This window comes from Oncorhynchus mykiss, chromosome 24, assembly GCF_057628025.1.
Source record: "Oncorhynchus mykiss isolate SJ-2025 chromosome 24, ASM5762802v1, whole genome shotgun sequence".
In the NCBI taxonomy this organism is placed as follows: Eukaryota; Metazoa; Chordata; class Actinopteri; order Salmoniformes; family Salmonidae; genus Oncorhynchus; species Oncorhynchus mykiss.
The window spans coordinates 7,106,511-7,128,674 of record NC_143045.1 but is presented as its reverse complement, the minus strand read 5'-3'; the positions used below and the strand labels follow the sequence as shown (position 1 = coordinate 7,128,674).

The following is a 22,164-nucleotide window of genomic DNA, read 5'->3' as shown; positions in this document are numbered from 1 at the left end:
GATTATGTATACTATAGGCTACATTATGTAGCTATTGTAAACCACCTGCTTTTGACTGTTGGGGTCCGGAGTTGAAGGCTGTACTACCATTTTTAAATCACACATTTATCACTAGGCTACTCACCCGTTTAACTGTAGTGTCACATTAGTTGCGTATTTCCAGTGTTTCTTTCCATTAAAATGGAACTGTTTCTGTTTTAATGTGGGTTTTGAAGTCGTTGGCATCCTCCGCTGAGTGTGATAAACTTGATAATTAACGGTCGTATGGTGGTACCTGCTCGCAGTTCTCCGCTGCGTCTCGTGCACTCTTTTATGGGTTGAACGCCTCACTAGTGTCCCATATAATTTCGAAAATGTAAGAAAGAAAATAAATGCCACTCCAAGAACGAATAAGTTAGCATATCTCCTGCTTGACATCTTTAGAGGTCTCTTCTGCGTTACACATCGACCCTATAAAAAAATCCAAGAGCAACGGAATTTCCAGGAAATTTTTAAAACAAAAATAAAATGTTGATACTAAAAAATCCAACACATTTTATGCAATGAGTGAGCCAAAACAAAATCATATAAAATTAGACAACATATGTCTTCGTTTTGCCTGTTTTTGCAAATGCAATTAATAGGCAAGATGCTCCCCTTCTCAAATAGAAAATAAACTGGTTTAAAGTTCGGTTTAAAAACTTTGAGCCAATTGGATAGGAGTTGTAAGATATGAGAACAGCACAGCCAATCAGATATGTGTCGGACCCGTGCATAGAAATGGAAATAGAGGGGTGACCACTTCAGCCTACAGAAGAGTCTGCCTGTATCTAGGCTACCAGCATCCTCGAGGCAGGACGTTTGACAATAATACAATTTGCAACAGCACACTCAAATATTTCCGATAAGATACAATAAGCAATTGATTGATTCATTTTAGTCATTTAGCAGATCCTCTTACCCAGAGCGATTTACAGGAGCAATTACGATAAAATAAAATAAAATGTAATTGGTCACATACACATATTTTGCAGATGTTATGTCAGGTGCAGCGAAATGCTTGTGTTTCTACCAAAAAGTGCAGCAATACCTAACAATACAAAACAATACACACAAATCCCAAAAAACAAAAAAGAAAGGAATTAAAAAATATCAGGACAAGCAATGTCAGAGTCCAGGAATATAAATAAATATGTATATGATGGTGTGTATTGTCACACCCTGACCATAGTTTGCTTTGTATGTTTCTATGTTTTGTTTGGTCAGGGTGTGATCTGAGTGGGCATTCTATGTTACATGTCTAGTTTGTCTATTTCTATGTTTGGCCTGATATGGTTCTCAATCAGAGGCAGGTGTTAGTCATTGTCTCTGATTGGGAACCATATTTAGGTAGCCTGTTTGGTGTTGGGTTTTGTGGGTGATTGTTCCTGTTTCTGTGTTTGCACCAGATAGGGCTGTTTTAGGTTTTCGCACGTTTATTCATGTGTAGAGTCTTTATTAAAGAACCATGAATAGAAACCAGGCTGTATTTTGGTCCGCCTCTCCTTCAACTCAAGAGAACCGTTACATGTTACATTATGGACAGTATATGAATAGAAAATGTGTGTACATCAGTAGCTAGACATGCATAGGATGAGCCTTGACTAGAATACAGTATATGCATGTAAAGTGGGTAAAACAGTATGTAGTCATTAAGTGCTTTGCTCAAGGGCACATCAACAGATTTTTCACCTAGTCAGGTGAGGGATTCAAACCTGCAACCATTTGGTTTCTGACCCAATGCTCTTAACCCCTATGCTACCTGCCACCCCATCATATGTTTTCTTTCTCAGTGGACCTTTATGATTTGCAACATGTATGCTATCATGTCCTGCAGTGATCACAAATATTATATTGCTTAACCCCTGCTTAATATATGGGGTGATACGTGTCGGGGATAAGCTATTGAAGCGAGCTATCCGCTACTTGTGCGTGTACTTTGCGTGTGGATAAGTAATCAATCTATGCAATTAAGGGCAGCAGTTCTTCCTGTCATGATGCTTGGTACACTGTAGTGTAAACATACACAAACACCACCACCAAAAGGTGGAGCATTGTCCCAATGATTCCAAGGATGCCTCCATGTCCCTCCTGGACTCAACACCTGTGCAGCTGGGGAGGGCTATAGGCAGTACTGCATATTCACTGGCTCTGTTACCTGAAAGAAATAAGGAGTGGAAAAGGAAGTGTTAATGAGAAGATAAGGAAAGATTTGTTTTGCAGACCAAATGTTGTTTTTAGGTAAACAATGACAAGACTGAGACAGACAGGCTATAACCAAAATGTATTGAAAACTCTGAAGCTGTAGCATGTACACCATTGATTTGGTGCTAAGGAATTTGAAATAGGAGAACAATTTGAGAATGTGCGGAGGTGAAGGATATTCAAATAGCCACTAGGTGGGAGCAATGGTTCAGATATACAAACTAATTGAGGCAAAGGACAAGTTTCTGATTGTATTCTTTCTAATTGTTTATGCTTGATAAAGAAGCTGTTTCACCAGTAGTGACAAGTGAGACAGCAATCTGAAATACTGTAATTGTTTTAGCCTATTGTATGTTTTTGGCATAGTCGATATATTGCATTTTGCACAATGAAGCAAAATACATCATATAACGCAAACCGTATCACTATCGTGATGATGATGTGGCAAGTGACACTTTGCTTCTTGAAAATCCTATATCTTGAAGATTTGACTTCTGACATGCAAAACGTTTTGTGACTGTATCAACAGTTGCCTAATTAAATAAAAAAAATATCAAGACTTTTTGAGTGGATTTTTCCTTTAATGTGAAACTAGGCTGTTGAATGCCTAGGCTTCAGATAAATTATAAATACATATTGCAGGGAGACAATTTAATATAAGATAAATACCCATGAAACAAAAACAGCATGTGAAAATCTACGTTGGGAAGTGGATAGATACCGTCTCAACCCAGCTCACAATCACATGGCCTCTCATAGTTTCCCTCTAGGACTTGTTCAGATGCTTAGACACTGAGTGTGTCCAAATACACTGAGTGTACAAAACATCAGGAACTCTTTCCATGACAGACTGACCAGGTGAATCCAGGTGACAACTACGATCCCTTATTGATGTTACATGTTAAATCCACTTCAATCAGTGTAGATGAAAGTTAAAGATGGATTTTTAAGCTTTGAGACAATTGAGACATGGATTGTGTGTGTGTCATTCAGAGGTTGAATGGGCAAGACAAAATATTTAAGTGCCATTGAACGGGGTATGGTAGTAGGTGCCAGGCGCACTGGTTTCAGAGTGTCAAGAACTGCAACACAGCTTCCCATGTGTACTAAGAATGGTCGAACACCCAAAGGACATCCAGCCAACTTGACACAACTGTGGGAAGCATTGGAGTCAACATGGGCCAGCATCCCTGTGGAACGCTTTTGACACCTTGTAGTCCACGCCCCAATAAATTGAGACTGTTCTGAGGGCAAAAGGGTGTCAATATTAGGAAGGTGTTCCTAATTTTTTGTACACTCAGTGTAGATAGGGAGGGCCTCAGCCTGGCACACTATGGTTATCAAGTTTTTGCAGCTTTAAAAAACCTAAGAGCCAAACCTAAGAAGCCTTAGAGACATCCCAGTTCCCCTTTGATGTGACATGTGACTGACATTGGACTAAATTTGGAAATTAGAGAGGAAGAACCTCTAATCTCATGGTTGCCACAATCCCATGCATGGTGGGAATAGCCCCCTGGGGGTTGATGAGGGTTAGCTAGGGGAACTGGAGAGCTGTAACCACTGGCCAGGGAAATGAGAGAGATGTTATTATCAAACCTCTAATGTAACTCTGATTAGCTTAGACTCCAACTATAATCATAATCACCCAAACACCCCCCACCCCCCATCTCTCGATATTAACCTGAGCAATCAAAATTAGCTTGGTTATCTTAGTCACTGGCTGTTTCACGCCTGGGAGCTTCCCCGGCCTGCCCAGTACTCTGCCTGTAAGACGCCACATTCCCTGGGGCCGTGGAAATGTGCTAATGAAGACGGTGGTGGAAATAGTGAATTACCCTGTGATATCCTACTGTATATAGTTTATATCGCTGCAGGCTCCATCATTAAATGGCTAACAATCAGTGGAGCAAAGCAGGCCTTTGATCTGATTGATAGGATGGAGGCCAATGGGCCATTTGATAGGATAGTCATCAGTACTAGCATTGAAGTAGCACGTTGACATTTCTTTGTGTAATGATACCATTAAGTCAGTTACATTCACATTACCTTTCACTTCTACCATGACTAAAAAAAGGTCCCTGCAACAACGGTAACTTTTATTGACCGTCTTGGACCTATGCGATCTCCATTGACTCCAGATCCAGCTAGCTGTATGAACTATGGTGAAGATGAAGTGGGTTGAACTGGGAGCAAATATACGTAGCATGGAGTTCCATGAGTCTCTAAGGTGTACACACACCCACTCCACTATTGGTATGCACAGACTGCTTCATTCTTTATTCCCCCGGTCTCGGTCTTCTGTTCCACGTGAGCGCTTTAATTAGTTTAGCATATCTCTCCTTCCTCGTCCTGTTGAAACAGGGATTTTTATTGTCGCAAACTGGGAGAACTGAGCAGCATTTTGCTCGAGGAGATTTTCAATGTGCAACAGGCTTGATAGGGCTAATGATGCAGATGGTAATTGTGCATGAGTGAGTTTGAGATTGTGCATGCGGCGTGCATTTGTGTGGGTCTGTTTGCATACAGCACATGGTTTGTGTACAGGTCACGGTGTGTGTTGGGATGTGGGTGGTAGCCTCGAGCTACGCAAACCCCAGGAAGTTTTTTTTCCTACTCTATGGCTTTTCATAAATATTAGTATATTGATTTAATTTATGCTGGAACTTGATCTACGTGCACAGCTTAGAATAGAAGTGGTCAAAAATGGAACAAAATTGCCTCTTGGGAATTTGCACTTCTCTACTGTGGAATTATGTGGAAATTGTGCTACTTTGAGGTCTTGTTACCTCTAACATTAATATGACACATCGTTCGTTCCACAGAATAGAGTACATTTTTGCCTCCCTTAGATATTTTAAGTAGAAATTCAATGTCAGATGTTTTATATGAATAAAGAATTGTTACATATTTTTACATATTCCTCGTCAACACCAAGGAAGATTCCAACCCACTTAACGCCAACGTTTCTTCAAGTTTTCACCATCGTTGTAAAACCTTACACATTGGGCACAGACATCAATTCAACGTCTATTCCACGTTGGTTCAATATCATTTCATTGAAATGACAAGGAAACAACGTTTATTCAACAAAGTGTGTGCACAGTGGGTTGTCATGTTTTCGCTTTGACAATGTCATTTCTGAAGATGATTATTTATTTCATGGGATTAGTGATTCATTCACTGTCCCTCATATTAAGGTCAACCCTGTTATGTGAACTGAACTCTTATTTTAATACGTTGAAACTATTGCTTTTTCAAAAGGAACATTAAACCTATAACAGTCAAACTATAGCGTAAAAGCAGATGAGCTGGTCCTACTCTTTTCGTCCATTTTCTGGTGTCTTGTGGTTGAAAACAGAGCGTGTCAGGAATAACATGTCAACAATTTATTTTTTATTTCTTTACAATCATTTTTACAACGTTTTTTTTTTGGTGAAGCTTGCACTCAATTGCCCCTCCCTGTTGCACACAATGAGCTTCCATTCCCCCTGTCACAAGGGGAATTATGGTTGATTTTGGCTCAAACTCATTAAGAAGGAAAGAAATTCCACAAATTAACTTTTAAGAAGGCACCCCTGTTAATTGAAATGCATTTCAGGTGACTACCTCATGAAGCTGGTTGTGAGAATGCCAAGAGTGTGCAAAGCTGTCATCAAGGCAAAGGGTGGCTATTTGAAGAAATACATTATGATTTAACACTTACACTTCGGGTTACAACATGATTCCATGTGTTATTTCATAGTTATCATGTCTTCACCATTATTCTACAATGTAGAAAATAGTAAAAAATAAAGAAAACCCTTGAATGAGTACCAAGTCACACTATCAAAAATGTACTCTATTCGTGGAATGACCTGATATACTGTAGCTCCCTAATGTTGTTTTGGGGTATTTGTCTCCTGATTTCCACACCTCTGCAGGTTCTCTAAGCCTACTGTAGAATGCTTGTAAAGAGAGGTCCCTACAGCGTCAACATTTTCGTAGCTGTACTTCCTCTTCCGTCACATCCCCACAGAGTCACACATGGAGAGGGGTGCTGCTGCCTGTCTCTCTACCTTCAGAGGCACCAGAGTGCATGACTCAGACCGTGTTGCTTTAGGAGAATGATTCTTGTTGTCAAGTTGTTTTCTGAGGGATATGCGAACGAGAGTATACCTGGGCCAGCACAACATTTGAATGCTCCATCATAATAGCCTACATGCGTAGGGTGCGCGTCAATATGACATTACTTGACCTTACAGCCATGACAGCCTGCATATATTATGTAACGTCTCCGGAGTCCGTTCCTAAACAACTAAAGTATAGCACGCGGAATGCTTTAAAACAGCCCATCCCTCACCGGTCATCCCTCGTTCCTTTCTCTCACTTTTTACTCATCTGAATTGTCTTCAGCAGGCTGGCTGTGATGAAGCAGGGGTCTCCACAGAGGCAGATGCTTAGCAACCACCTGCTGCTTGATTATGGGTTAAGTCAGACCCAAGGATATCCGGCAATGGGAGAAAGAGGTGAGTAGAGTGTGTGCGCACATCTGTCACATCTGTGTGTGTTCTTATCAGTATTTTCTCGAGGTAAAAAAAAAGATGGAGGAGTTTCCCCTAAATAAAGGAGGAAATAATTATATAAGAACTGACTGCCTCCCTTCTGACTGCCCTTCTGACTGCCCTTCTGACTGCCCCTCCCCAACCACCTCCCACTGCCTTAGTTTCTTTCCAGTGCCAACACACTTTCCAATTACACTAGCCCTTCTATGTCACAGTGAGTGTCGTCTATACCCTGTGTTCTGCTAATCGAAAGATAATGTGCCCATTCAGCCTACAGGAAGGGTTATTCTCCTACTCGCCATCACCATGGTTCCAGTTAATTATTTGGTGGCTTTGCTCCAGTTGGCGGAGAACATTTTAAAAATTAAATAAATGAAGTTTCACCACCTACGGTGTTGATTTAAATGTTTTTTGGCAATAAAGCTTAAGCTACAGGAAATGCTTTTCATTCGTCACACCTTGCAACAAAGCCATCATTCATGTCATTTAAATCTCTGATAATGCGATAATGTATGTTTGCACTTTTCTGTGTGTGTGTGTGTGTGTGTGTGTGTGTGTGTGTGTGTGTGTGTGTGTGTGTTTGTGTGTGTGTGTGTGTGTGTGTGTGTGTGTGTGTGTGTGTGTGTGTGTGTGTGTGTACTTGCTGTACCTATATAGAACATGTAGCAAAGAACGTGAGGTAAAGTTGCAGTATAAGTTCTGTTCCGTTCATTGTATTTCAACAATCTAATGGCACCAACTCCACAAATCCTCCCAAACATAAACAGAGACCGGCAGAACTGTAAATGCCTCCTCCTTGGTTCCAGCGAGCATGTTTCCCCATCTGTCGGCCTGTGTGCTGGCTGTCAGTGCCAGTGCCCAGATGGTGGCGTTGGATAGTGGGTATGGAGCTGGAGGCCAGTGGGCCACAGTCCCAGGCACATTGGCACCGGTGTTACTGGACGACTGTAGAGAATACAGCAGCTCATACTGGTGCTATACCAGAAATGGGACCTGTTAGTACGGCAGCACTGATTCTGCTGCTTGAGCCTTAGACTAGTTCTGCGGTAACGGCCTTGTGAGTAGTGCTCAAATTGTTGTTTTGAGTCAGATATTTTGTTGTCATTTGTTGTATTTTATATATAACCACACTATATACTACTGTAACCTAACACTCCATCATGTATGTCTCCCCAGAGTGTGTGCTGGTATCTTTTTGTGCATTGGTGTGTGCATAACAAGGAACACGGGTCATTTATAAAGCAGGATTATGAATGGTTTTTTGGATGCTGCCAGTCAGTAGCTGTTCTAGGAGCTTCGAAGTGGAGAGAGCGAGAGAGAGGGGGGGGGGGGGTAGAACTGCTCAGCGATAAACAGAGACGCACGAGGAGTGAGAGAAACAGAGAGACAGACGGTGGAATTGTGAAAAGGTACAAACCTGTAAACCTGAAAGTGATGGACAGAAAGATGGTGTGTACTCCTTCAGAGGATCATGACAACGTGGGCAGGTAATAAAATGGGATTCCACTGCAGGTTTAACCACCAGGCTTTAAATCCTCATCCGGCCCTGTGAGAGGAGAAGCAGGGCGTCTGACAGCCAACCAGCTGACACCGAGGGGAAGTCAAGAGAAGGGCCGAAGAAGAGAGCGACGGTAAGAGAGGGAGAGTGACGGATGGATGAGCACCTCAGAGAGATAGAGCGATATAAGACCTATCTGGGATTTCTTAGGCTGTTACTCACAACTTTGTGTCCTCAGAGGAAATCCATGGGTGTGACAGAGGACCAGAGGACAGCGAGACACGCAACCTGACCCACCTGTCCCCCTCCCCTTCATCCCACCCCCACATGTTTTTCTGCAACCTCCTCCCTCCCCCTTCTCCTCCATCTCCTCCTTCACCTGCTCATTCACTCTCCTCTGCTGTCAGTTCAGCAGCTCCTTCAGGGGTCTCTCTTTTTTGTTTATCTCACAATCCGCCTCTCATCCAGTGCCATTCTCATTGGCCATATTTGTGTTATGGCTACATTCCCAGCCTTTTTTGTCACTATGGAAAACCCCTCCTACTTGAATACAGCTCCAACCAGCAGCAGATCTTATTTAGAGAAATAGAAAGATAGAATTGAATAATACATCATTTTGGGGTCGGGAAGACTCTCTAAAGGTCCACAACAAGTGCAAAGGATCAGATTATGTTTTGTGAAGACTCTGATGCAGAATTGACACTGAGCAGATCGACCTCTGGGACAGAAGATGGGACTTCGACTATATGAAGAGGAGGGAAAACGTTGTCCACAGTCTCACGACAAAGACAGTGGGAATCAAGCTCTAACAGCAAGACTTCCTATCAAATATTGATAGCGACAGGCATGTTGGAAAAGCATACTTCAATGTTCCATTACCGACACAGTGGAAAGAGGTTCTTGACACCTGAGGAAAGGCTCAGATCAGTCCAGGTGGGACTCTTCCTTCTGGAGGTTTTGAAGATTGATCTAAAAACAGTCGAACCATATACAAAGCCAAGTTAAGGACTTCATTCTACTTGCGAAGCCAAAGCAATACTTAAAAGCATCAGAGTTTCAGAAGGACTGCTTCAGTGAAACACAGACTAACTGCAAACAAATCTGTGTTGCAGAAGGACATTTTGAACTATTTTCCAACAGCGAGAGACCTGGACCAGGAAGAAAGAAGTGTGCCGGTGGAAAGGGAGGGGGTGGAGAAGGAGCTTTGCAAGAAGGTGGAGACATGGAGAGGGTACTGGAATAGCAAAAAAGAAGGGGCATATTGGCTACCCCCCTGGTGCAATGTGTGGTGAGTATGCAAGTCATTAGTTGACATACTGTTCATTACAGCCAGAGATGTGTGAGCATGTGAATGTGTGCGTACTTGTGTGCATGCGTGCGTCTGCCTGTCTGTCTGTGCATGACGAGTGTCATTGTGTCGCGCTACTGTATGAGAGGAAAAAGAGAGCAAGATGTTATCCGATGCAACTTCTAAATGTTTATTGAATAGATAAAAAGCCAAACAGAGAAACAGTCACTGAACATGTGGTTGAAGAGTGCTATGTTGCTCCCATGGGACTCCATTAATGAGGCGGTTACTTCCTTTCACATTCGTTGTGCTATATTTTCCCCACAGGGCTTGTTTAGAAGGTGAGCTGGGTAAGAGGTCAGGTTGTTGTTTACTCTAAAGCATGGATGGGGAACTCCAGTCTTCGGGGGCAGTTGATTTAAACAAATTGTGTTCTAAACTGAAGATCATGATTAGTTAAGGGGGCTGGGGCAAAAGTGTGACATCAGTCAGGCCCCCGAGGACCAGAGTTGCCCATCCCAGCTCTAAAGCAGGGTTTCCCAAACTCGGTCCTGGGGCCACCTGTTGGGGCACGTTTTTTGTTGTTGTTGCCCTAGGACTACACAGCTGGTTCAAATAACCAACTCATTATTAAGCTTTCATTATTTGATTCAGCTGTGTAGTGCTAGGGCAAAAACCAGAATGTCCACTACGTTATTTCCAGCATTAGCGAGCAATAGCGAGTCCTGTCAGTGTTTTCAATAGGGCATATGGGTCAGATAGCTTCATGCTGAAAAGCCCTCCGCTTAAGGCAGAGAATGTACTATAGTTTTGGAAGCATGCGTATCCTGTAGGATATTGCTCATATGCTTGCACTTGTGCTGTACCTTCGGACTCCTTTTTGACATATATATTTGTTTTTTTGTTAAACCATATCTTTACTTTTTAAACATTTTGAAAAATATCAAATAAAGAATTATGATCGTAATGTGATGTTGCACATTTGTCTGACATTCATGTACAAAATAGGGGGTCTGTAACTTTCCCACTTTGAAAATTCCCATGTAACTGTTTGGTGTCAGTACTGCATTCCCTCATCAATTTGAATGTTTTTGCATGGCTGACAGGTGTGAATTGGCCCCCTGGGTGTATGTCCCCATGTCAGAGAGAAGCATGTCCATCTATCACTATCAACACAGGCTTTCATCCCAGACATGTGTGGCTACACAAGGCATTCCCACGAGTCAGATTCATTCACAGAGAAGCCAGGGGAGGAGGGATTGATCAATCAGAATGTAGCTGGATGCCACAGGGAAGCAGAATGGTCTCTGGTCTGTTTTCGCCTTCAAGACCCTATGCATATCCCCCTGCTTTTCACATTGTGTTCCCCAATCTCTCTCTGAAACACTACTCAATTACTAACAATCAACTTGTATTTGATAAGATGAAGTCAGTTAAGCCACCATCTCTCAGTTTTATTGGTTGGAGGAGACACTAGGTGTTTCCAGTAAACGTCAATTTAATTTGCAGAGAAAGGGAGGGAAATGGGAAAGGGCACAATTAACCTGCCACCTCTTGAACATCAAGGAGAGATCCCAAAAAGAGGTCACTGGTGAAGCTAATGGGAATGGGAGTGGGAATAACACTGGAAAAATGGGAAGCGAGGAATTGAATCCAGTGTCAGTCCGGATGCTCTGGTCGGAAGGATAGTTAGTCACTAATCCGAGCGGGAAAAAGCGAAAGATGCCCGAAAGAATGGGAAGCGATCTGACAGTCATCCGTTGGCCCCGGGCTCCACTCTTCCCTCCCACGCTGCCTGTCCATCGGAGCTTATAACGAGGCCCGTGTATGTCTGGGCCTTCATAAGGGTCTGGTTCCTCTGCCCATCACTCTCTGTGACTCATCTTGTTGGGTGTATGTGAGTGTGTCTGTGCTGTTTTAGTAAGGGTTCTAATATAGTGTTCGTTTTGAGGAAAGGTCAACACTATGTCTTTAAGAGGTACAATTACTTTTTTTCAATTGCCTGAGACATCCAGACTCTTCCCACTCTTCCTAGAGCAATTACATTATGGCCACATTATCTGTCGTTCCATATGGGGTGGCATAACAGTGTTATCTAAATTGCATTCAATAAGACAATATATTGAATTGCAGCTCTTTCAATTGTATTTGCATTTTATAAATTAGATTTTTGCTTCCTGTTTTCCACCCCCCTGAGCATCAACTGTCCTAACTCATTCCCTGAGCATCAATTGGAGATATACAGTACATATTGATATGCATTTATTGAAACAATACCTATTCACATTGGCATTCTTCAGTTAAAGTGTCAAAACTGAGTTTCTAAGTTACTGTTTGTTACTGTGTGGTCGGTCAGCATTTCAGGCCAGAAGGATGAGCCCATGATATGTTGTACTTCTGTAAAATATGCATTGTGCAACAAACAAATCTCATGATTATTTTAAGACCAGAGACAATGTGTGACAGAGCGGGGAGAAAATCTGGGGTTAGGCATATCTCTACGGTTTTTATCTCTGTGTTCAAGGCTGTAACCATGCCATTATCATTTATTCAATGCACATACTGTATCGAACAATAATTTTCTTTGACAAAGTTTAGTGTTTCGTCCCACAAGAGAAGCGTTCACAGTCATGGTCAGTTGAATCGAATTTTGGCTACTTTTCTATATTTAGCGATTCATAAACGAACAACTGCTTTTTGAATATTGCAAAAATGTCAGGCGCCAACAATATGTTGGTGCCAAGTGTCGTCTAAACAACATAGCAACAACAGCGTTGAATACCGAATTAGTCAGGTATCCGGGCTGTAATGGCTGACATGATGATAGGAGGCGGTTTGGGAGTGTTCATCCATTTCAAGTGAGACTCAGCCTACATAGTTTGCCCGTGAGTGACACACCAATCGAAAGAACAACAGAGAGGCATCTCATTACTCGCGCTGATGCTCACCAACCATACCTCCATGCTGGCAGCATTCCCCTGACAACACAACTCTGATCCAACGTCAGTACGTTGTGCTTCTGGTTTATTTTTGCCCCATTTCTGAAGGACTCGGCTCAACACGAGTTGTGTGTGTGTGTGCATCCCTCTATTGGAGAGAGAGGGAGAGAGCTATTTTAATCCTGTTATGGGGCAGCAAGTTCCAGCATCTATGGACGTCAGAAGGCACAGACCAGGTCAGACCTAAAAACGGTCACTCCAGGACCACAGTTTGAAGACGTCTCCTAAATATACCTCGCTTTTTTTTTTTTACACCGCTCTATCTTTCATTATTCCTTCTTATTTACACCTCTGGGTGGATACTGACTCCTAAATATATAACGTTGTGGTACCACTGTTTTTCTAGATCATGTGTGCAGTACCATTTCTCTCCTCCTGTTTGCCAGTAACACTACAATAGTAGTAACAAACTGCGTACGAATGGATCTCTACTCAGCGACAGGGATTAGCGTTACTGTTTTAACTGGCAATTAGTGTTGAGTGAAACTGGGAACATTCCGTTATCGACCTCCTCTCTCTCTCAGCGGCGGTGACCCGGAGTTCTCTCCCTGCCGCGTACGTGCGCGTGCTTGCATGGTTCCCCAAGGTGAACAGTCCGATGTCGCCAAACACTTCATCAACACCTATCTCTAATCTCTCTTTAGTGCTTAAAGTGTTTGGCTGGAAGCCAGCAGCAGTTGTTTATGATCTTAAAGATAGCCAGCTCCCTATCGAGCCCAGTGTACAGAGGGCGATACTGTACAACTCTACCTGCCAGTGTGAAAATGGGAGGTTGGGGGCAAGGTACTTGGTACTGTAGATGAGTACACGCAATCACGTTTGTCTTTATATCTCAAAACCTTTCCCATTACACTTGAGATGTAAAGTGCTCAGATGCACAGTCCATTAGTAGACCGACTTCAGAAAAGCCTAAAGAAATGGAGGAGTCTGAGCTCGGAGATTTCAGAGGGGGGGGGGGGGGGGGTCGTCTTTAAAGAGGTTTCGGAACTATAAATGATCAAATGGTTTCCATTAGACTCTAGCAGAGAAAGTGTCTGAACTGAGCTGCACACGCTGCTATTTTGATCTCATTTGAACGCTGTTTTAACTGCAATAGTTTTCTGCTGACTCTAATGAGGACTGCAAATGGAGGTCCATCCAGGCTCCTCCACTGAAGTAGCTCCAGTAGCGTTCTCTCTGTCTCTAACTCCGCTGTACTAGCGCTCTTTAAGGAGCAAATGTACGCGCATTAATCATCGATGGCGTCTCGCTCTGATCCCTTATGATATTAATGTTGCAGGGTGAAGCCTTGTAATCTCAGCGAGCCTATGAGCCATCACTAATACTTGCTTTCTGAACCGGCCTGTGTTGTGTTCCGACTGGCTAAGATCGAGCATTGCTACGGACTTAAAATAAGTGGGTTATACGTGCTCTTTTACTGATGATGATTGTGGATATGCCTCTGTGTGTCTGGCCATTGAGGGTTTTGCCCCTAGAGCATCAATTTCCTATCATCTACCTCGTTGTGGTTCTCATAGAATAGGTTAGTGTAATCCATATGCTGTGGTGGGTAAATTAAGAACCTGTATATCGGCAACCTGTATGAGGACCAATATACCTAAAGACAGTATTTTTTTATACCATCTACACGTAATGATTTTCAATACTGGTTGATGCTTGAAGAAGATAATATCTGTTGGGTTGGTAATGCCTTGATTACAGGTAAATAGGCATCACATTGCTATGGGTTTTCTCAGTGACACTAAAGCTGGACTAGAGGGCACATACCGAGACTCATCACCACCCATCCCATCAGATCCCGGTCCACTGTCAACACCCAGTGACTCACAGTTACACCTGGGGCTTTGGGTATGGAGTGAATAATTGAGTCAGTGGGCTACCAGTTGCACGTAAATTGAAATTAGGTTGCGATGAGATCTAATAAAGCTGGAGAAGTCAAAGTGGAGTGCAGATCTGAGAATCAAAATCTGGATGTAGGCAGGAAAAGCATCATTAAATGTTTATGTTCCACTGGAGACCCTTTAAAACCATTGTAGCCTGTTAGTTTCCGTTGCATCATGGGCAAGTGTGGTGTCTATTGAGAACGCTGCTTGAGACCGCCACATCTACTATCTCTTTTCATCATACTCTCTCGTTTTTTCATCCCTGTCTTTCTCTCCTTCTCCCCTTTCTCTCCTTCTCTATCCCTCCTCACATTCTCTCTAATTTATTAATTCTCTCTCTCTCTCTCGTCATTCGGCAGGGAACAGTCTTTTCTCCCCTCCCCCTCTGAGAGGCCAGCGCGGAGAGGACTCACCGGGGCCATGTGTGAGTGAGTGACTCCCTGGCTGGGGCCTGGAGCGAGGAGATGCCACATGTATTTCCCCCTAATTGGGTTGGAAATAATCGTGTTTCACCGCTGAATGGCTAAGTCACATCAGAGCAGACATTACTGTCTCCCAGGCCTCACTGGGGCCCCCAATGCTGCTACAACATCTGTTGGCTCCTCTATTGTTTATTCTGTTCGGCCCTGCATTGTGCAGCGAGAAGCCAACAAGTGCAGTACAGGAGAGAGTTTGTTTCTGTTTTGTCACAAACTGACCTGGACTCCCTTCTTGTTTTTATTTTTATTATTTAACCTTTATTTAACTAGGCAAGTCAGTTAAGAACAAATTCTTATTTACAATGACGGTCTACCCCGGCCCAACCCTAACCAGGATGACTCTGGTACAATTGTGCGCCACCCTATGGGACTCCCAGTCATGGCCGGTTGTGATACAGCCTGGAATCGAACCAGGGTCTGTAGTAACGCCTCTAGCACTGAGATTCAGTGCCTTAGACTGCTGCGCCACTCGGGAGCCCCGCTGCGCCACACGGGAGCCCACATTGTAAGCTGTATCAGTAAGAGCACTCCATAGACACCCACGACAATCTGTCCTCTCTACTTCAGTCCTCCTGAATGGTCTCTCGATGACAAAGTAGCACAGTACTGTCGTCCCATGATGAGGCTGGAGTTGGACGATAAAACGTTCAGTTTGACATGGGCAATGATGTTGAATGAACACATGGGGCTGTTGCATGGAAATGGACAGGAGCAGGGACCCTGGGCTGCCCAGCCCAACCTCTCACTGTTATGCTGGAACCATAGAAAGGGTTAGCCAAATATGGGTCATCATAAGAAAAAAGTCATGCTTGATTTTGTTCTTCGTTAACTTTTTTATCCCTTGAGTAATATGAAATGCCAGCGTGTCTAAAGTGAAACGTAGTCAACGACTGTACATGTCTGTGTGTCTGTCTGTCTTTTAACATCAGAATTGGAGACCTCTACGTAAGGTACAGAATAAACATGACTTACAACAGGTAAATGGCAGTATCCCACTCATCTCTCTCCTCCCATCTGTAGGCATAGCATCCTGTGGGGGTGGGGCTTACTGATGGTAAACATGGTCCCCCACGGCCGGCATGTCTGCCACGCCCACACCGAGGACCCTGGGGACGACCGAGAGGAGCGCATCCTGGCCGTGCTCGGGATCATCGGGACCGTGCTCAACCTGCTGGTGGTCATCTTCGTCTATATATACACCACCATCTGACCACTACCACCGCAACGATCCCACCAGTACTGGACCACGGTCCAGGCTGACACGTCACCAAGGGAGAGGGGAACGCAGCGCAGAAAATGGAGGTGGACCAAGAAGGAGTAGGACCAAGCCCGTCAAAACCACCAGTGTTATCGAGCTTTGACCCCCAAAAAATCTAAGCCGTGCCTGACCATATCGCCATCCTTTCCATCTTTAGGCCCGGGAGGGTGAGGAAGAGCAGGTTTATTCATGAAAATGGCCATTTTGATATCAGATACATGGGAAACCTCTACCATTTCGTACGATGACAAGGCTATTGTTTTGTACAGACTCTCTCACATGCATTATTTGTAGATGTTTAGATAAATTCGCCCTGTTTGATTATTCATTCGACACATATTTACCTAACGATTCTTTTTTGTTGGCCTTTTTGTTCTGAATTCACACTTTATTGTTCGCTAGGGTTAACCTTTGTCAAGAAGCACAAAGACTCTGCCCGTTGAGGAAGTGATGGAGAATTTTATCTTGGTCAAAAAGGCATTGTCACCTGGACCACATTCCAACGCTGAAGGATATGACATTCACCCTCACATAGTGAAAATGAGAGGCCGTTCACTGAGACCCCAATATCACTGCACTGTACGAAGAGCAGGCCTCAATATTCATTTCATCCTCAATATACTCTTTTCTACTAGCAAACCTGAGACGATGTGATACCAAGAGAATATCCTTGGAGCTCTTGTTTCAAGAAAACTCCTGTTTCCACACATTTTATCTTGTGATTTATAAGTGTTAACTACAATAACAAAAGAGACCGATAAGAGTCAAAACTCATTTGTATCATTATTATCAATTGACGCTCATTATATTTCCCCACATTCATGTATGATACACATTCACATACCCCCCCCCCCCTTCCCCCCCATTCCCGCTGTAGCCAACATGCCATTTTCAACTGAAAAGCTGAATATGGCTTGTCACTGCACCAGTTGAAGCAAAATATTGGGTTTCCATTTATAATCGATGTCCGAGTATTTAACCGGTAGGGTGTCAGATGTGGCTTTGAGATACTGCTGTGACATGTAGCACGTGCATTACCTGTTCACCTCCAAGAGTTTCACTCATACACGGGTACAGCACGTGTTGTTTTTGCCCCAATTGCCAACCTTGCTGCGAAACCACATCTCAAGTCAATCTCCAGTGCTTCCAGAAGAGTTCATTACTTGAACAAGAACACAGACCCACACTCCTCACCTTGAAAAAACACTTGCCTTACTGATGTCATTGAAGAGACACTTTGGTAGCTGTGATGGAAATGCTTCCTGATGCTTTTTTATTTTTTAACACAATCTCTTATATTGGTATAATGACATTGTTCCTGTTCACTATGCCGTCCACAGTGAAGTGAATCGGAGTGAATAGTAATGGGGATAGACAGAATTGACTCTCTATTGCCAGATATACTTACCTAAACCACCCAATACTGTGGCGTGTTTGTGCTGATTGTTGTCTAGACCAGTGTTTCCCAACTCCGGTCCTCGAGTAGGCTACCCCCCCAACGGCACACATTTGTGTTGTAGCCCCAGACAAAACGCACGATTCAACTTGCCAGGGCCTTGATTATTTGACAAGTAGAATCAGGTGTACTTCAAAAATATGTACTGTTGGGTGGTACTCAAGGACCGGAGTTGGGAAACACTGGTCTAGGCTGTAGTGCATGGCGATGTATACTAAATGATACAGTACAACACACAGCTGTACTGTGTCCTATATCATAAAGACATTGACTGTAAGCATGCTAAACATTCCCGAAACACTGTTAACACACAGCTAACCATTGAATAACAATGTTTAAACAAACAAGTATATTTTTATAGTGCAACACACCACTAGAAAAAATATTGGAGTTGACCATCCTTTCTAGTTTAGCTGCAGTGCAGGGCTTTGTGCCATTATAGAGCTTTTGCTTTGGACCAGACGAGAAGTGACCAGGGACCAATGGGAGGGAAGAGCCTGGAGCAGACTCAAGACCATCTGCTGTCCCTGTGGACAGTGGCACCTCCTCAACCCAGAACAGAGCCAGAGCCAGAATGGCTTCCTTATCCCTCTCATCACTCCACCACTTAAACTGAACTGACAGAAGTACTTAAATTCAGGGACTTGTGGGTAAAATGTAACCTCAGAATGTGAGTTTTTACAATGTGTCCTCAATGCCCTGTGTGTACTCAGACTTTTTCAGCACCAGTCATTTTACCAGTTTGTGTACAGTATTAGGGTAGAAAAATCACTTAGTTTGTACACTATGAAAATGCATCTTTTTTATTAAAATCCAAATGAGCTTTTGTTTTATTTCACATTGGTGTGATGCAGCACCTGATATTTTTCCACAGGGTATGTTTCATTGAATTAGATATTTCGTCTATACAATGGGTTTTATTTTGTTTCCTAAATTGTAACTATGACAATCCAACTTTAGTCATGATGTATGAGGGACCTGCATTTTGGAACTAAAGGGAATCTTTTGTGGAGGATTCAGATGTGTCTGAAGATGAACATTTTTTCACCCCTCTTGAATTATTTTCAAGTTATGAAATATTGCTAGTTCTATAGAAACAATTCAAACTCAACTTTTGCCAGAGTTATAAATCATGTTAATGTTTAAAAGAGGAGAATGGGGCATTTACAGTCCTGCATTTCTCTGGATCTCTATGCAGTTGTCTGACTCTTTATATTAGTGTTTGGAAATGTTTGCAAAATTGTGTTATATTTCATGTATTGTTTATATTATATTGAGTATTCAAATAAAAATGGAAAATGGTACCACTTCGCAAAATGTTATTAAGTCCAAAGCAAAGGCCATGTTTGCAGCATAATCAACAGGACAAGTATACCATACACACAGTGCATTCCGAAAGTATTCTGACCCCTTGCCTTTAGTCCTTATGCTAAAATGGATGAAATTGTTTTTTTCCCCCTCATCAATCTACACACAATACCCCATAAAGACAAAGCAACCCCCCCCTCTCAGTACCTTGAAACACCTTTGGCAGTGATTACAGCCTTGAGTCCTCTTGGGTACGACGCTACAAGCTTGGCACAACTATATTTGGGGAGGTTCTCCCATTCTTCTCTGCAGATCCTCTCAAGCTCTGTTAGGTATGGAGCTTCGCTGCACAGCTATTTTCAGGGCTCTAGAGATGTTCGATCGGGTTCAAGTCCTGGCTCTGGCTGGGCCACTCAAGGACATTCAGAGACTTGTCCTGAAGCCACTCCTGCATTGTCTTGGCTGGATGCTTAGGGTCGTTGTCCTGTTGGAAGGTGAACCTTCGCCCAAGTCTGAGGCCCTGAACACTGTAACATGTTTTCATCAAGAATCACTCTGTACATTGCTCCGTACATCTTATCCTCAATCCTGACTAGTCTCCCAGCCCCTGCCGCTGAAAAACAGCCTCACAGCATGATGCTGCCACAACTATGCTTCACCGTAGGGATGGTGCAAGGTTTCCTCCAGATGTGATGCTTGGAATTCTGGCCAAAGAGCTCAATCTTGGTTTCATCAGACCAAAGAATGTTGATTGTCATGGTCAAAGTCTTAGGTGGCTTTTTGCAAACTCCAAGTGGACTGTCATGTGCCTTTTTCTGTGCAGTGGCTTCCGTCTGGCCACTCTACCGTAAAGGCCTGATTGGTGGAGTGCTGCAGAGATGGTTGTCCTTCTGGAAGGTTTTCCCATCTCCACAGAGGAACTCTGGAACTATGTCAGAGAGAGCATAGGGTCAGGGTCACCTCCCTGACCAAGGCCCTTCTCCCCCGATTGCTAGGTGTGGCTGGGCGGCCAGGTCTTAGTGGTTTAACTAGGCAAGTCAGTTAAGAACAAATGCTTATTTTATTTTATTTTAATTTTACCCCTTTTTCGTGGTATCCAATTGTTAGTAGCTACTATCTTGTCTCATCCCTACAACTCCCGTACGGGCTGGGGAGAGACAAAGGTTGAAAGTAATGCGTCCTCCAATACACAACCCGACCAAGCCGCACTGCTTAACACAGCGCGCATCCAACCTGGAAGCCAGCCGCACCAATGTGTCGAAGGAAACACCGTGCACCTGGCAACCTTGGTTAGCGTGCACTGCACCCGGCCCGCCACAGGAGTCGCTGGTGCGCGATGAGACAAGGATATCACTACTGGCCAAACCCTTCCTAACCCGGATGACGCTAGGCCAATTGTGCGTCACCCCACAGACCTACCGGTCGCGGCCGGTTACGACAGAGCCTGGGCACGAACCCAGAGTCTCTGGTGGCACAGCTGGCGCTGCAGTACAGCGCCCTTAACCACTGCACCACCCGGGAGGCCAAGGCAAATGCTTATTTTCAATGACAGCGTACCCTGGCCAAACCCTCACCTGTTTTTGGTTTGGCATTATGGGGTATTGATGAAGCAAAAAATATATATATATACACATTTTAGAATAAGGCTGTAACGTAACAAAATGTGGAAAAAGTCAAGGGACCTGAATACTTTCCGAATGCACTGCACCTTGTTACGACTTTTACTTCCTCTAGATAGTCAAGTTTGATCATCTTCTCGGCACTGTATGCCAGTGCATTTGTAACAACCTTACCATTACAAAACTTCTATTTGATCAAATAATGCTCAGGTGGAAAATTGGCAATTCTATTTTTTGTAGACCAAATTCAACACTTCAACACCATTTAAAATTCCTCCATTTGTGGACTTATTTTTGTGAACTGACTTTGAGCGGAGTAAACTCTCTCACTTCACCTCTATCTTCCTCTCCTCTCTGCTGCATGTCAGACATGTTTGGTAACTAGGAAACTGTTTATAGTTTTTAAAGCTTAGTTCTCACTCCATTCAAGTGAGAACTTTCTCCAAAAAGTTGTATTGCTTCTCAGAAGTTTCCTTTTTTGAGTTCCAATAACCTTGCCAAAGTGTGGACGGCTTTTCTAATGCCTACTTGTTTTTTTTTGTCCTAATGCTAGGTAGCTAAAGCAGCCCATTTAAAGTGGGGTCTGAACTTCCTGATTTGGCCTCGTTTTCTTTTGCTTGCTTATTAAGAAATGCTAGCGGCCATGACTGAAGCCAAACGACAGTTGTCTTGGGGGTGTGGTTTGATGTGGGTGTGTCTTGGGTGTGTCTTTGCCAATCAATCACAACAAACAAGGGCAGTCGTGAGTACAGCGAGGTAAGCTAAGCTTAGCTGGATTCCCCCCCCCCCCCCTCCTGACTGACTCGCCATCTCAAGATGCTCAGCTAATCCAGTTGTGTAGAACTTTCTAAACGTTGACAAAAAAAATCACTGGACAAGTTAATGGAAACATAGCTAGTGACATGCACAACTCTCTGGGTGAGGTTATGTCTTCAAGTCTCTAGTGTATTACAAGTTATGGACAGGTGCAGAAGGGGTGGAGAGCATTACACTCCATCCTGAGATGCAGGAGGATGGCACTCTTCTCGTGCCACTCTGTAGGCCACTGACCAATTCAAAGCTTCCTCCAGGAGGTCAGTAGCCTACAGAGTAATATGAGAAGAGTGCAATTGCTGAACTTACTGTATGTAGATATTGGATGTAGATATTCGTTTTGATACGTTCTACGTGTAACAGTTCTACGTGCCACAGTTCCATGTCAAATAAACCATCATTATACTGTAAAAGCAGTGTTCTGCGAATATAACAATGTGCAAATATTACACGTCGTTCATCTTCGATTGTCATTCACAGCTGATACAGATATTGTCCCCCATCAGCAATTTGTCTGGTGCATGCTGGGGCTACCTTGCCAAACATGTCACTCATCATTCCTTCCTGTATGGTTTCCCGTATAAAACAGGAGTTCCCTGACATGCTTGAAGAATACACAGGGTCCTGCCCCAGATTGATAGTACCATTTGATAAACAAAAATGTACGAAAGACCTTTAAAGTAATACATGTCTTGTATAATTTCAATGCTGAGCGCAATGTCTCTCCCGATTCAGACATTAGTATCAACCTGTCTTTCAGTCAGAGGACTCCATGACCAAAGCCTCACTCCTGTCCTCC

The 22,164-nt window shown here is 43.3% G+C and overlaps 1 protein-coding gene and 1 long non-coding RNA gene across 3 annotated transcripts in view; one reads left to right on the top strand and one right to left on the bottom strand.

Moving 5' to 3' along the window:
* Window positions 1-755, bottom strand: part of LOC110503587 (latent-transforming growth factor beta-binding protein 4) — a 72,769-nt gene extending 72,014 nt beyond the window's left edge. Inside the window, exon 1 of one of the 2 annotated variants that reach the window (XM_021581994.3) lies at window positions 125-755. In XM_021581994.3, the coding sequence (XP_021437669.3) occupies window positions 125-417 (293 nt within the window). In that variant the 5' untranslated portion in view covers window positions 418-755. The remainder of the gene's footprint in view (window positions 1-124) is intronic. The other variant, XM_021581993.3, reaches the window with a different exon arrangement.
* A 7,892-nt stretch (window positions 756-8,647) lies between these two features.
* Window positions 8,648-18,929, top strand: LOC118944097 (uncharacterized). The gene is made up of 2 exons (XR_016491302.1): window positions 8,648-9,550; window positions 15,932-18,929. It is a non-coding gene; the product is annotated as an uncharacterized LOC118944097 (long non-coding RNA).
* The last annotated feature ends 3,235 nt before the right edge of the window (window positions 18,930-22,164 follow it).